General features: G+C 33.6%; 3 protein-coding genes across 13 annotated transcripts; 1 reads left to right on the top strand and 2 right to left on the bottom strand.

Moving 5' to 3' along the window:
- Nucleotides 1–123: 123 nt before the first annotated feature.
- Nucleotides 124–2885, bottom strand: LOC18597872 (glutathione S-transferase L3-like). Of its 2 annotated transcripts, none has more exons than XM_007027126.3 (10): nt 2730–2885; nt 2559–2630; nt 2361–2421; nt 2142–2228; nt 1646–1744; nt 1454–1556; nt 1293–1366; nt 955–1062; nt 411–491; nt 124–326 (listed from the first exon to the last, which is right to left on the bottom strand). In XM_007027126.3, exons 1-10 carry the CDS (start codon nt 2738–2740, stop codon nt 324–326), a joined length of 699 nt encoding a protein of 232 aa, XP_007027188.1. In that variant the 5' UTR covers nt 2741–2885; the 3' UTR covers nt 124–323. The 2 variants fall into 2 exon arrangements, with proteins under 2 accessions (XP_007027188.1, XP_007027187.1); XM_007027125.3 differs by having other exon boundaries at nt 124–310.
- A 4524-nt stretch (nt 2886–7409) lies between these two features.
- On the top strand, nt 7410–8459 carry LOC18597871 (NAC domain-containing protein JA2-like). The gene is made up of 2 exons (XM_018120884.2): nt 7410–7841; nt 8202–8459. Exons 1-2 carry the CDS (start codon nt 7410–7412, stop codon nt 8457–8459), a joined length of 690 nt encoding a protein of 229 aa, XP_017976373.2.
- A 712-nt stretch (nt 8460–9171) lies between these two features.
- PDE149 (integral membrane TerC family protein) lies at nt 9172–14136 on the bottom strand. Of its 10 annotated transcripts, none has more exons than XM_088806909.1 (16): nt 13834–14136; nt 13662–13736; nt 13447–13547; nt 13266–13342; nt 13016–13103; nt 12764–12844; nt 12610–12666; nt 12354–12438; nt 12103–12152; nt 11876–11932; nt 11710–11788; nt 11572–11630; nt 11218–11275; nt 11001–11119; nt 9904–9930; nt 9172–9462 (listed from the first exon to the last, which is right to left on the bottom strand). In XM_088806909.1, exons 1-14 carry the CDS (start codon nt 13982–13984, stop codon nt 11022–11024), a joined length of 1116 nt encoding a protein of 371 aa, XP_088663035.1. In that variant the 5' UTR covers nt 13985–14136; the 3' UTR covers nt 9172–9462; nt 9904–9930; nt 11001–11021. The 10 variants fall into 10 exon arrangements, with proteins under 10 accessions (XP_088663035.1, XP_088663037.1, XP_088663039.1 ...); XM_088806911.1 differs by having other exon boundaries at nt 9172–9376; XM_088806913.1 differs by lacking the exon at nt 9904–9930 and having other exon boundaries at nt 9172–9376.
- Nucleotides 14137–14822: the final 686 nt, after the last annotated feature.

Genomic DNA, 14822 nt, shown 5'->3' with positions numbered 1-14822 from the left:
ATGTAAGCACAAATACAAAAGAATCTGTCAACATAATTCTTAGCTTCGGGAAAGCATAAATTAATCCAAGTGGGTAACTTAGATTTGGAGTTGTATCACTGGAAACTTATATGAACAGCCAAATTCAACACATCATCTCAGTGCTTCAAATTTATTTCTGTAGAAGGCAAGTACAAGTACAAAGTCTTTGACACTGACACAAGAACACCATAGCTTTGGACAGAAAGAAGAAAAAACAAACAACACTGAGGAAACACTGAGCTTATCATCATGTATGTATCTTAAGATGGCAGCAAGTTCACTTTTGGCCCTGCAACAAGATTTCACTTCAGTAGTTAGCAGCTTCTTGCAAAATTACCCAATGATGAAACAGTATTAATCTAAGTTAAGGCGCCAAGTTATTATAGTACCATGAAACGCTGCTTATAAAATGCCACTAGCTCTTTCGGATCGGTTTTTGTCTGCTTATAGGCGTCGATATTGTTCATCTCCTGCATCGCCAAATTTATGACAACAAAAAATATTATGACAAGAACTGAAATGATAAAAGAATATGACGCAGTAGGGGCAGAAAAACACCAGCAAAAGTTGAGGCTAATTTGAAAAGAATAATAGCATTCATGGCAAACATGAAGGCAACAAGAGAGAGAGAGAGAGAGAGAAACTAAGAGGTAGTGAACTAGATGTTAGCAGAACAATTCTCAATGTGCAAAGCATTTTAACAACTTTGCCAAAGCCTGCATGTCTTCAGCAGCAGTGAGAATATTAAAATCTCAAGGCCATTTTTTGATGGGGTTTGCATGGCTAAAAAATGAGCAGAGCATCAATTCTACATTTCTACAACCAAACAAGTAAACATGATGGTAGAACCAATTCTTTCATTGAAATTTAGCCCATAGCAGGTGAATTTCACAAGTGGATGTAGACAGCACATATAGCTTTCAAAAAATATACCTCAATCCATGCTGCCAGTTTAGGCCGGCCTGCTATGATGTCATACTGAAACGCCTCCAATAAGAAGATCTGGAATCTTTCAACAAAAGGAATGTAGGCAATGTCCGCCTGAAAACAACAAAATTCCATTCATATATCATAGCATAGAAGCTCAAATGATAAATAATAATACAGCCTAACCTATAATTACAACAGTGCAACCAAACTATAATTTTTTGAGAGATTATCATTAGTTTAAATATTTACACGTTTGAATACATTGCACCTCAATTAAGAAACAACGACTTAAAATTGCAGCACAAGGAAACCAATTTAGCATCTCTGGGAAGCCAGCTTACCAGACTAATCTGGCCAAGGAAGAATGGACCATCAAATTTCTGAAGAGCATTTTCTAAGTAATCAAAAACAGCACCTGATGCAAGTTACAAATTTTAGTTAGTTCATATAATTAAAAAAAAAAAAAAAAAACCCAGTCAGGAAAAGAGCAGCACATACTAACCAACTTCTTTTGCCGGGTCCCCTTTAAATGAAGTAAACACTGTCCGTACAAAGGTGTCCAGATATGATAACAACTCCTCAAAGAATTTCTTTTTCTCAGGATCCTAAAACAGTTTCAAAAGATTATTTAAGTTAATTTAGACATAGAAGAGAAGCCTTCATCGAGGGTACTAAACGAGTCCAAGGATCTTACATCAGGTAAAAGAGAAGGTCCTTCAAAGTTGCTATCAACATATTTAATTAGATCAAGACTCTCCCCAATGATTTTCCCATTATGTTCCAAGGCGGGCACCTGGAAATAAAATTAACATAATAAACAATAAAGGAAAAGGGTCCAATAAAATTCAAACTTCGATAGTGACCCTAAGGTTGACCAAGACTGCAAAAGTAGTGCTAGGAAATTTATCACTAATTTCTTATTCAAAAGAGTTCTTTCGCCAGTAGCCACAACTCAATATATACTAGGAACAAATGCAATTCCAAGCATCAAAATATTTTAACAAAATGACAGAATAGCTTGGATCAACATTTTCCATAAAGCACCATTTGACAAAATTCTCCATTGACCTTGGAGATGCGATCCCAAACAAGGTCAACTAGCTCTATTAAATTTACAACAGATCTTCAACCTTTTTTCACTTGTTCATTATTGGAAAGGCATAATATATTATTATCTTCACATGACTCACCTTGTTTTCAGGGTAAACTTTTTCCTTGTACCAAGCAGGTCTGTTTTGAAGGATCAAAGGAACCAATTTAATCTTGTCTTGCAGCCCCTGCAACTCAACAACATTCAAATCAATTATTTACATGAAAAGTTGGGAAAGGAAGACTAAAGGCCGTTACAAATCAGGACAAAAAATTACAAAGAAAGGAGAGTGCAAACAAAATCAAGGGAATAAGAAAACCTTATAATTCCTGGTGATCCACACACGCTGTGCAAAAGGGCAAGTATAACAAGTATACAACCTTTAAAAGATTTAACAAAAAAAAGGTGAACTTTATCATCGGGGCAAGAAAAATAATCAAACAAAATAGCAGTAAAAAAAAAAGAAACTAACAGAAAACACAATTCTAAAGAAAACCCAGAAAAGAGAATGTGAAACCTGGTAGTTCCATCAAAGAGAGGGGGTTGCTCAGCAGTAGCATCCAAAGGCGGAGGCAAAACCTCTACGGTACTAAAATCACAAACCAAGGGAAAAGACTTAAATGACATGAACTTTAGAGAAACCCACAAGCCAAACTTGATAGAGAAGAAGGTAGTTCAAGATTCTTACTCAGTAGCCATTGCTGTTGGTGAATTCTGGAGAGTTATGCCCTTTCTTTTTCTTTTTGGTTGGCCGTACTGATTTAATTTGGCTCACAATTGTGTCCACAAGCGAAATGAAAGTACTGGCCTTATATAGGGGTTAAAGTGATCCATGTGATGGTCAGCAGTGACGTAAATGACAGGTCACGTTTTCCTTTTCTCTTCGGATGTATTGAGCCGTTTTCAGGGTTAAGATCATGGCAGGTTACATTTTCCCATAATTGTCTCAAGTCTTTCCTGTTTTCTTCTTGGATGAATGAATTTTATTCTCAGCCGTTTTGCTGTATTTACTACGTTAGCTTTGACCAAATCGACGATGGAGAAATCCTGAAAGTCGTCATCAACGACGGTATCCGTCTGTCACCTATTCGGTAATCCTACGTTTCTTCGTAATTTTGCCCTGTTCTCTCTGTTCAATAAGCCGCCGCAATCAACATCAATGGTCGAGGTACCATTAGACCAGTAGGCTTTAAGAATTGCATGAAATTTGGTGATGAATTGTTTGTTTGAAGGCGGAAAGGGTAATTCCCGAACACGAGTAAGGAAACCAACAAAATGAAAAGTTGACATAATGATGCGGAAAAATGAAGGATAGGAGCGGTAGGTGTATTGATGGAAATAATAATTAATTAGATATTTTTAAAAAGGAAAAATATATATATAAATATATTGAAATTTATTTTTATAGTGCTAGCAAGAATATTAAGTTATACTATAACAAACTCGTAATTTATAGTAACAATTAACAATTTACATTAATAATTCATTAATCACTAATTTATTAACACATCCTGAAATATCTAATTAATTTTTAATGTCTTGATTTATATGTATGTCTTGAATTTTGTTTATGATTAAATTAAATGAACATAAGTTCAAAGGTGATAGCTGTGCGAGGCTATATTTGTCCTGACCTAATTCCATATTTGATTTTATTTTATTTCATTTCATTGCGTTTATTTTGTTTTATTTTATTTTTGTTGTCTTTGGGTCATAAAGGTAAGTGGGCTTATGACCCAATAAGATAAATAAATCACATTCAGACAAGCAATTATCCTTGGCCTAGCAAGCCCACAAACAACAAAGATCAGAAAAAATAACACACAATTGGATCAAACCAGACAAAAGTTCAAAAACAGAAACAAATAAAAAATTCAAGAAAATCAATCAAAAGAAAACAAAAAAAAAAGGAAAGTTCATCTCACAAATCCTAAAGCTCTAAATATTATTATCAAGAAATATCTACCCAAAATCGAATCAAATCAAGGAAATTAAAATCACATATCTGCAAATCAATCAAAAAAAGGAAGTGAAAAGACCTATAAATTTCTAACCCTCGACACTGGAACGGACACACAGAGAAGAAAACCCTAGGCAAACACAGAAGCAGATCCCCCATACAAACCCAGCAAACCCCATGCAAAACAGAAACAAACCCTATACAGAGACCAGCAAACATATACAAAGAGACAAGAGGCAAGCAAACACAAGCTAACACACGAAAATACAGAGCGACATTCACAGAAAGCATTTGCCAATCTATGAACCCAGAAAATAAAATAAAAGAAGAAAGGTATTTTCTTCTCTTCGAAGAAGATTACGATTCAAGTGATTTTTCGGTTTCCTACGAATTTTTCAATCGGTGAAGAAATTTGTTTGGAATTAACAAATTCCAATTACCAAAACAGGCATGCGCGAAAGGGGTATGAGTCGTTTTATTTTATTTTATTTTTTTTACTTTGTTTAGTAATTATTTTCTTTCTGGCTTATTATTTATTGTTTATTTTTATACTAATAAAAATCCAGTGAAAAAATTATAAGGAAATAAATAATGTACTTAGGTGATAATATTTGTTTAGAATATGAAGAAAATTTAATAATAATAATAAAAAACGTAGGTTAATAATATTAATATAAAACTCTCATAAATTATTTTTCCAAGAGGATGCATTCATAAAAATTATTACAAGCACAAAAAAATAAATAAAAAACTAATAAAATATGATAGGATGTAATAAATTTAGGAGATCCTTCCAGGAAAAAAATGAAAATTATGATAATACAATAAATGTTTTATTTCAAAATTTATGGATCTTGTTCAACCCTCCTTGGTTTTCACCAACCCATTAAAAAAAGTGAGAAAAATTTTTCTTTCAAAATTTCCCAGTCTTCGTGAGCTCGTTGGGAAGATTCGGAAAATTTTTTTTGTAAAATTTCCTCAATTTTTCCTAGCTCGTTGAGAAAATTGAGATAAGTTCTCTCTATCTTTTTGAATTTTCATAAATCCCAACATATAAAAAAATATAATATTTTTATAAAAAGACAACAAAAACCTTATGTTTTATTTCTGTTTTCAAACGGTAAAGTGTTAAATTTTTAGTTAATTTTTATACAATGTGCAAGTACTTCTATGATTAATTTGAAAGTTATGTTATTCTTTGAAATTAATTAATTTTAATTCGGTCATAACAATATTAGCAAATGTCTAAATCCAGATAAGTTTAGTTTAAATTACATTAAGTTTTGTCTATGCCACTCTAATGGTTATAGATATAAATAAATTGTATAATACATATAGATATAGACAACACGACCAAAAGCCATAAATTATCTTAGTGTTTTAGGGTTATACCTTCCATAATATTGTCCTAAATCATATGTTTATTTTAACATGTTGTGATTGGGGGATCTAGAGGCATGTTTATTGTCACAGGTTGGAATATAATTCCAATCTCGTTGTGATTAGGGGATCTAGAGACATGTTTATTGTCACGAGCTAGAACTTAAGTACGGGTTGGAACTTAAGTTCAATCTTGTTGTGATCGGAGGATCTAGAGGCTTGTTTATTGTCACGGGCTAGAACTTAAGTCGGAGTTAGAACTTAAGTCCAATCTCATTGTAATCGGGGGATCTAGAGGCATGTTTATTGTCATAAGCTAAAACTTAAGTCCAATATCGTGCAAACTTAAACTTTAAAAATAGAATTTAAGTAAACTCATAAATCATAAGCTCACATTTTTAACTCAAAAGACATGCCAAATATATGGTGGAAGACTCATGTTTATATATTCAATACTCACTTTATCTCTTAATGATGTAGGATTCGTGACATTCTATCCCACCCAATTGTGTAACGCTCTCGTTCTATTAGTTTTTTACCTATAGAGGAGAGGAACTCTTACAGTAGTCCGAGTCTTCATTGACTCCACATTAATAAAAATTCATGTATGCTCTAATACCATTTGTCATAGATTAGAATTCAAGTCTAACCTTGTACAGTTTTAAATTTTGAAAATAGAGTTTAAGTAAGCCCATAAATCACAAGCTCACATAGAATATTCACGTTTATATATCCAAGATCCATCCTATCTTTTTTAAATGTAGGCTCCGTGATATATTCTACAAATATTTTTGTTTTGTTGCAAGCTTTGACGTTACAAGCATGAAGACACTAATTTACTTTTTGTGTGTTTTTTTTTAATGAATACCGATTCTACTTTAAAAAAAAAAAAGTGGAGAGATTGAATATGGAAATTCTTTTAAATGTCATAATCAATTAAATTGTATTTTTAAAATAAAATAATATATTATGAATTTGTAATAAAATAATAAAATTTTATGTAAAGTTTGCAACAAAATAATCCTATGTTATGTAAATTGTAGTAGGAATAATTAACTTTAGTCACTATTCTAAGTTCACATTTTTAACTCAAAAGACATGCTTAATATATGGTGAAAGATCCATTTTAATAAATCTAAGACCCACTTTATCTCTTATTGATATGAGATCCGTGACATTCTATCCTACCCAATTGTGTAACGCTTTCGTTGTATTAGTTTTTTACCTATAGAGGAGAATAACTCTTACAGTAATCTGAGTCTTCGATGACTCCACATCAATAAAAATTCAAATACGTTCTAATACCATTTGTCATGGGTCGAAATTCAAGTCTAACCTTGTACAGTTTTAAATTTTGAAAATAAAGTTTAAATAAGTCTATAAATCACAAGTTCACATAGAAGATCCACGTTTATATATCTAAAATCCATCCTATCTTTCTCTAATGTAGGATCCGTGATATACTCTACAAATATTTTTGTTTTGTTACAAGCTTTGATGTTACAAGCATGAAGACACTAATTTACTTTTTGTGTGTTTTTTTTAATGAATATTGATTCTACTTTAAAAAAAAAAAAGTGGAGAGATTGAATATGGAAATTCTTTTAAATGTCATAATCAAGTAAATTGTATTTTTAAAATAAAATAATATATTATGAATTTGTAATAAAATAATAAAATTTTATGTAAAGTTTGCAACAAAATAATCCTATGTTATGTAAATTGTAATAGGAATAATTAACTTTAGTCACTATTCTATGTTCCAAGAAATAAGTGCAAAAGGGGAGCCAAACAAGGAATAAGTTAAAATAAGCGGGAAATGTATACTAAGCTTTGTAACACTTCATTTACAGAGTGAACTATGAAGAACTGGGGAAAGCTTGATGTGACCATTGGATTATAAAATCAATGAACTGTTGGATTATAATCTTGATAAACCAACTCAGTGACCTAGGTCTTGATCATTGGAAACAAACCAAAAGTTTTAGTCAAAGTAAGACAATAACAAAAACTTGTTCACAATCAAGAATGGCTTTTGATCAAGTAATGTCAACTACGATGAAATTTCCAATGGGTTATCGTTTCGTCCCAACTGAAGAAGAGCTCGTTCTCGGATACCTCTTGAAGAAGGTAAAAGGAGAAACGTTACCATCTCAGGCAGTCATCGACTGTGAAATCTATGGAGATGATAAGGAGCCATGGAAGATTTTTAATCAGACTTCAACCGATAAGTTTTATGTCTTCACTAAGCTGAAGAAGAAGAATGGTAGGGGAAGAAGGATAGATCGGACGGCTGGTTGTGGGACATGGAAAGCTCAAAACACCTATCTTGTTATGGATTCTAAGAATAATCATGTCGGCTTCAACAAACTTTTTGTCTTCGAAGTTAAAGGTTCTGATTCCAATAATGCTATCAATGGACATTGGCTGATGCATGAATTTTCGCTCCTTAATGATAAGGTAAGTTCTCCCTTTATATGTTTTTAAGAAAGAAGATTACTGTAATAAAAACCTAAAAAAAATAGAACTGGTAGTGTCACAAAAAAATAGATACATGAGTTGCAGGCTGTGCTTTTTTTTATTGCTTTGTGCTCTCTTTTTTTCCATCTCTTGTGGTTTGCTCACTGATACTTTGTGCACTCTCTCTTATATCATATGTTGTTTCAGTTTTTTAGATATTCCCGCTTCTGCATATTGAGTTTTCTAGAAACATATTCAATACTTGTTATATTGATTCCTTGTTATCCAGCCTTGGTCAAGGGTTCTAAGAAGTTGCGAATAGTTTGCATGCTTGATTATGCAAGTTTATTTCTCTTGCAGAGTGATTTCGTCCTCTGCGAAATTAGAAACAAGAATGCAACTGGTGTAATTCAAACGGAGAAAGAAGACTGTGAAAAAGGATCAATTGTTGAAGAACTTGAATCTTGTGAAGATGGAATATTGACAGTTGAAGAACTTGAAGACATGATGATAGGGGCTGAAGAAAGTTTTCAATCGGAGAAAGAAGATTGTTCAAAAGGATCAACTGTTATAAAACTTGCATCTTGTGAAGTTTGGATGGACACTCGAGGAACTTGAGGACATCATGATGGGTGCTGAAGAAAGTTTGGACCATTCCAAACACTGAGTGATCAGCGGGTTCAAGCCATCGATACTTTAGGAAAAAGAGGTTTAGAAATTGAAGAAGTTGAGCAGCAAATAAGGGTAAGATTCAACCGCTCAATTGAAGACACTCAGAATTCTGCCACTGTAGCAGCAACACCTATATCTACTCGAAGCATATGAGGAAGCATTGGGCTTTGCTGCAGCTGAGGAAGGATTGCCGGCTGAAGAACCTAAATATTCTGAAGGCATGCAAAACTTTTTGCCAACAGCAATAGCAAATCAAGTATCTACTTCAGCAGCAGCCTCAGAATACTTTGATGCAGATTTCTCTGATTGTAATCCTGAATTAATTAACCTTCTGCTTTTTGGTGTATTCTGAGATGTATAGCCCTGAGACTTTGGACAAGCCAAAGTATGAAATCCAAAGTCTGGGAGCATGAATTCATTGTGTAACTGAATCTGATGCTTTAATACTTATTGTTTCCTAGGCAGGATTTCTGCTATTTGTTATGGGCTTTAGAACTTGTTTGTTTCCTATTCCAGGTGATAAGCAATCATTTATTGGGAGCTATGCCTCCCTATGTACTGATCCATGTTAATCAGATTCTTATTAATAAATCTTCTTATGATTTAGCACAAAGTATTAACTACCTAATTAGCCACTTTGATAACTTTTAGCTAACAATTCTCAAAAAGTTGTGTTGTGTATAGTTATGCTTATGCAAGTTGTTAATACATAATCTAAACAGACCACTAATGTTTCAACATCCAATCATCCTCAAAGCTTACATTTGGGGAAACAGAAGGCCCTCCAGAGTTGCTGTCCGCATATATAACCAAATCAAGACTCTTTCCCTCATGATTTTGCCATTGTGTTCCAATGACGGCGCCTGAAGATCAAGTGCAATCTATTTTCAGTCAAGGAAGTAAACCTGGTAGTTCCATCAAACAAAGGAGGTTCTTCTGCAGCACCATCCTAACCATGAGGAGCAAAACCTCAGTCTGATTCAAGTTTCAGTTAAATGCACGTCTTTAGAAGAGGTTTCTTACCTTCTTTTGTATTATCTTTGGATCTTCTTGTCTGATAGATTTTGATTACCTGAATACTAATTCCTAAACTGGAATATTGATCTACCTAATACATATTTCCCTTCTCCAATCTTAATTCTAACGGTTAAGAAGAAGTTCCCGTTCAGAATTCATCTGTCATAGCCTAGGCTGGATCATTTTTAGACTGGTCTGCAAGTTCAGATCGTTGTCGAACTGATATTGCACAGACCTGCTTAAGAATTTTGCTTCACTTTTTCTTAAATAATGAGCTATAGATCAAATTCAATACCTCAAGCATCTACGGTGACTTCAATTAAAAGTTTCCTGCTTTTATGAAATAAACAAGACTTGCTTTGAAGATAAATACCTTGAGGAAAAATACTTTTTGAGCGCCCTACATGCAAAAATGCATCAGTAAAATAATAATATTATTGGTAAAGTTCATGTTAAATGAAAGAATGATTCAGTAAGTATAACAGTAAGACCAATAATAAATGAAAACATGATTGAATGGCAAAAATGCATTACAGAGAGAACACCATTTAATCGTTCTTTCATTCCTCACTCGATTAAGCAACAATAAAGCCTATAAATGTTAATAGACTACAAACGCAGAAACTTACTCTTCTTTTTTGACATTCAACAAACAAAACGTTAAAATTAAGAATCCAACAAGATAAGGTTCTCAAGATCTGGTTGGGTGTAAGAACACACTCATACGGGCATAATTGAACTTTGCTTTTTCTGCAATTCAATCAGCCACTTAGTTTTCTTCACAACAAACATGACAAAACCTGAAAGAAGAGGTTCCTCAACCACCTGATGCTCTGAATTACAGCATCAACTTCCCAGTGAAGAGGTCTAAAAGGATCATTCACTGAAGATATGAGAACAGCAGAATCTGACTCAAAAACAGCTTCCTTAAACAGCAGAAAGATGGCTAATTTATTTCCTTTGAGAAGTGCCCCAGCCTTGCTTATAAGACAGCAACTGCATGAAACCACCGTGGCTGGCGCATGAATAATATTCCCTGATCTATCCCTATAAAATGGTCCAACTCCTGTCCTCGCTAAGTTAGCATGAGGTTAATGCGACGTTTTGCTTTTCTTTCACATTGTATACAATCTCTACAAATATTCAGCTATATCTATCATGGATAAATTTAAATTGTTTAAGGCATTACTGAAAATAACTTTCTCCCATCAACGGCAATCTTTTAATTATTTATGCCTGGTGATACTAGTAATTTTTTTATAAAGCTTTCCTTGAATATATTCTTTTCACCTCACGTCAAGAACAAAAAACAAAGGAGTTACTAAATGAGCAAAAAAAGACATGGAAGAACGAGACAGCTATCATTGATCTTCATTGAAGGTTGAAGAGAGGTGAGAAAAAAAAGAATGAGCAACATTTTGCGTGCTTCCTTATATTGAAGAATAAACATACAGAATACAGACCCTTCACCTGCTCTTGCATTTAACTTGATTACAGCAAGTCAGCCTTCTTAGCTAAACTCAACAGCACTCCAGCACCAAGACTTGCCGCTACAAAACCAAGTGATGCCTCTGTAGATATATGAAATCCTGCAGAAAAGTAGTTAAAATGTTAAATGTTCTCTTTTCAGTTATTAGACAGAATCAAAGAGATTTTATATTGATTGATACGGATCCAAGGTACAAACCAAAGAAATCAAGGATCATTTTGCACCCAATGAAACCTAGAACAACTCCAATGGAAGGCTGCCAAAGGAAAGGAACAGAAAAACCAGTATAAAAGTTGTCAGAAAAAATTGGTACTTATCAACATCCAAAAATAATCTATGTAAGAATTAAAAATTGCCAGCAGAATATTGCGATGAACCAATTTGTACAAGTTGCATGGATGTATTTCTCAAGGACCCAGATAATCTTTGATCATATTATATATGAAAATTCATCACATTCTCTTCAATATACAACATATGTTTGAAGTCCTACATGTTCACTTGCATGCAGTCAAAGGCATGCACAAGAAACTCAAGACGGTAAAACTTTACCTGTAGATATTCCAAATCTGCCATACCCTCAGCAATGAGTGTGTAAAGTGACCTTAAACCTTCAAGGAATAGCATAGTAAATTAATCCTCCACCATGAGAGAGAAAGATTTATATTGAGAATATGTAACAAGAATTACCTAAGATAGCAAAGAGATTAGATGAAAAAACTATGAAAGGATCCCGTGTAACACCGAAAACAGCTGGTATTGAGTCAACCTGAAGAAAATGAAAAATTGCATATCATTACATCATTAACCAGCAAAGTCCATATGCCAGCCATGGGTGAGGAAGCATGAGACCTACAGCAAAGGCTATGTCACTGAGCTCAATAACCGCTACTGTGAGAAGCAAAGGAGTGGCCTGCCCAAAATGTTTGACACCTGTTAGAATGGAGAATTCATTGAACTCAGTAAAGGAACTTAAAAAGTTTTCAGAATATGAAAATTTTGCTAGTTTATAGTTCACATGACATACAATATGATGGCATTAACAAGAATAGAGAATGTGGAAACTGTAATAGGATGACTTACTATCCAATTGCCATCCTGTTTTGTTATAAATCTATTACCATCATAATTAGCTGCAATGATAAAAGCAAAAAGAATTAAATCTAGATCACAAGCATTAACTAATGCAAAGAAATTAGTTCAAATGGTTCAACAAAACATCAAAGATTTGCAGTCTGCACATAAGTATTCAACCTTTAAAAGAATAAACAAAATAAACTACACGAACTTAGACAAAAAGTAGATGGGGATTTAATGCAAACATAAAATATTACTTGTGACAGGGATAAATCTCCGGCATGTCTTCACTATGAAGTTGTTGGACAGATCACTGTCATCCTCATCGTCATCAGAAAATAGCTATCAGAAATTAAAGAAAATGATGAGCCACTATAATTTGAACTCAATGAATCAAACATAGCACATGGAGAAGCTAAAAGAACTGTCGTGAATATGGTAAATAAGATTCCAGCACAACATAATAGATAGAAACCAATATGATTGCAAAACCAATCAGTAGAGATACAGAACCTTGAAAGATGAGAAGAGGAGTACAGCAGCCAGTAGTAGGTTGACAATCTCAAACCTCTAAAACAGCACAGGCAGAATATATGAGCCCAGACTAGCAGTAAAGCATGCTTCATGTGCAAACAGATGCAAATTTGATAAGTGAACAATGATCTACCTGAAGGGTGGCTGTTCCAAGCAGTATTAATGACAAACGGAAGATGACTGCACCAGCAATACCATAAGATAGTACCCGGTTCTACATTTTGAACATAACAAACTTGCAATTACCAGAGGTTAACATGGAATAGCTCATCTTGCGCAAGTATGTCTTTTCTCAGATATGTAATGCTAAATATTGACAGCCTTAGGCTCTATAGTCATATGGAATTATAGCATTGACTTAAGCAGATAGATAAATGTATGGCACCTGATACATATGTGGCACTTTGAAGTACTTGAAAATCAGAACAAAGACAAATAAATTGTCCACTGACAAACTTTGCTCCAATATGTACCTGAAAGGGAATCATAATTGTTGATATAACTGAATAAACCTGTTAAACCCAAACTTGAAAGCATAAAATTCATTAAAAAAGAGATGAAAAGACCACGACAATCAGATAGATGTATAGGAATCGACTTGTGGTTAGCTTTCCAAACTCAAAAGTTCCACATACCCAGCAAAGTATTCTGATGCCGGGCCAACTCCCTCCTTCAATCCCAGACCAACTCCAAAAGCCACGGCGGCGCAGACCTGTACGTAGGAATTAATGCCCAAAATGTCCTTAATCCTTAGAATGACTCAAAACAAAACATTGTTCAATAAAGGATAAATAACAATAATTTCAGAGAACCCACCCACAGAGCAACAGTTTTAACAGACGATGCATAAGTTTCATTTTCCTGAAGTTTCTCCTCTGAATCAGCATATGAATACGAAGCTATCCTCTCCCCTTCTGCTGATTTATTTATTCCATAAATCCATCATTTTCTCGAACAACAATAAAATCAAAACAAAATGCTTCTAATTTTGAAGATTAACACAAATTCATAAAGTTAATAAAAATAATTACCTGTCGATAAATCCTCCTGCTCCATTCCTCTGGAGCGGACGACCGGGAAGTATTGCGTGCGGCGGATATTGATAACTGAAATCACAAATTAAAATGCAAAAGAAAAAAAAATAAAAATCGAGCAGGTCAGTTAAATAATTAACGCGTGAACATAAAGATTATAGCGGGGGACCTGATTGAATAGTAGAGAGACGAGGATGAGCGAACCGGAGCTTGGTCCATCTGGGAGCTTGAACCGGAGGCGAGATTGGCGCAACCCTGCGATCAAAATTAAGAGCGATTCGAATGCCACCGCCGTGGTGAACGGCTGAAGCTAAACCCATGGGATTTTGAGTTTCGAGCTCGGCGGTGGAGAGTTAAAATAATTACAAAAAATAATACTATTTCTGTGGTTGGGAAATTTTGAATATGAGAAAGGGAGAAAGGTTTAAATAAATCTTATCCACTTAAATTGAATTAATTTTTTCCGTTTCTCCGGAAATGGAATTTGTCTTTGTTTGCTGGCTTTGGTTTTTATGATGGAGTGAAGGACTCTGAAAGTCTGACAGTCCACTTCCTATGGTCCCGCCAGAATAGCAATGTCGTGTTGCGAAAACGATAAGAGCAGCTAGTAAACGATGTCGTTCCATTCGTTCAAGGCTTAAATTAGTATCTATATATATTTATCAACTAATACAATTTTTTTTTTTTTGAAATTGAAGATTCAAACAATTTTTTTAAACGAAAAATATGATAATATACATTTCTCGTCAAATTATATCTTTAGATGTATTTATATTTGTTTATATTTTCACAAATTTTGAAGTACTTTATTTTAGTAAGTTTTTTTTTGTATTTTATTGTCATTTCTTTTTTTTATTGTATTAATTATCATTTGGTAACCATTGTTGGTGTATTTTCAAAATAAAAAATTATATCACATAATGAAAAGTTATCTTAATTCAAAAGTTATGTCACATAAAATGATATAATATGTCTATTAAATTATAGGCAGATTTTCATGTGAATAGTTATGTCTCTTGATAATATGATATCCAAGAGTTACGAAACAAATTAAAAAGACACCATGCTGAAAAGTTAAATATGAAAAGTTATTGTTTTAAGTTATAACTTAAAAGTTATAATTTATAGAATGAATAGTTATCTCTTCATAAAATAATT

The sequence above is a fragment of the Theobroma cacao genome, chromosome 5 (assembly GCF_053813885.1).
Source record: "Theobroma cacao isolate CCN51 chromosome 5, ASM5381388v1, whole genome shotgun sequence".
NCBI classification, from domain to species: domain Eukaryota; kingdom Viridiplantae; phylum Streptophyta; class Magnoliopsida; order Malvales; family Malvaceae; genus Theobroma; species Theobroma cacao.
This window is presented reverse-complemented; position numbering and strand designations above follow the sequence as displayed.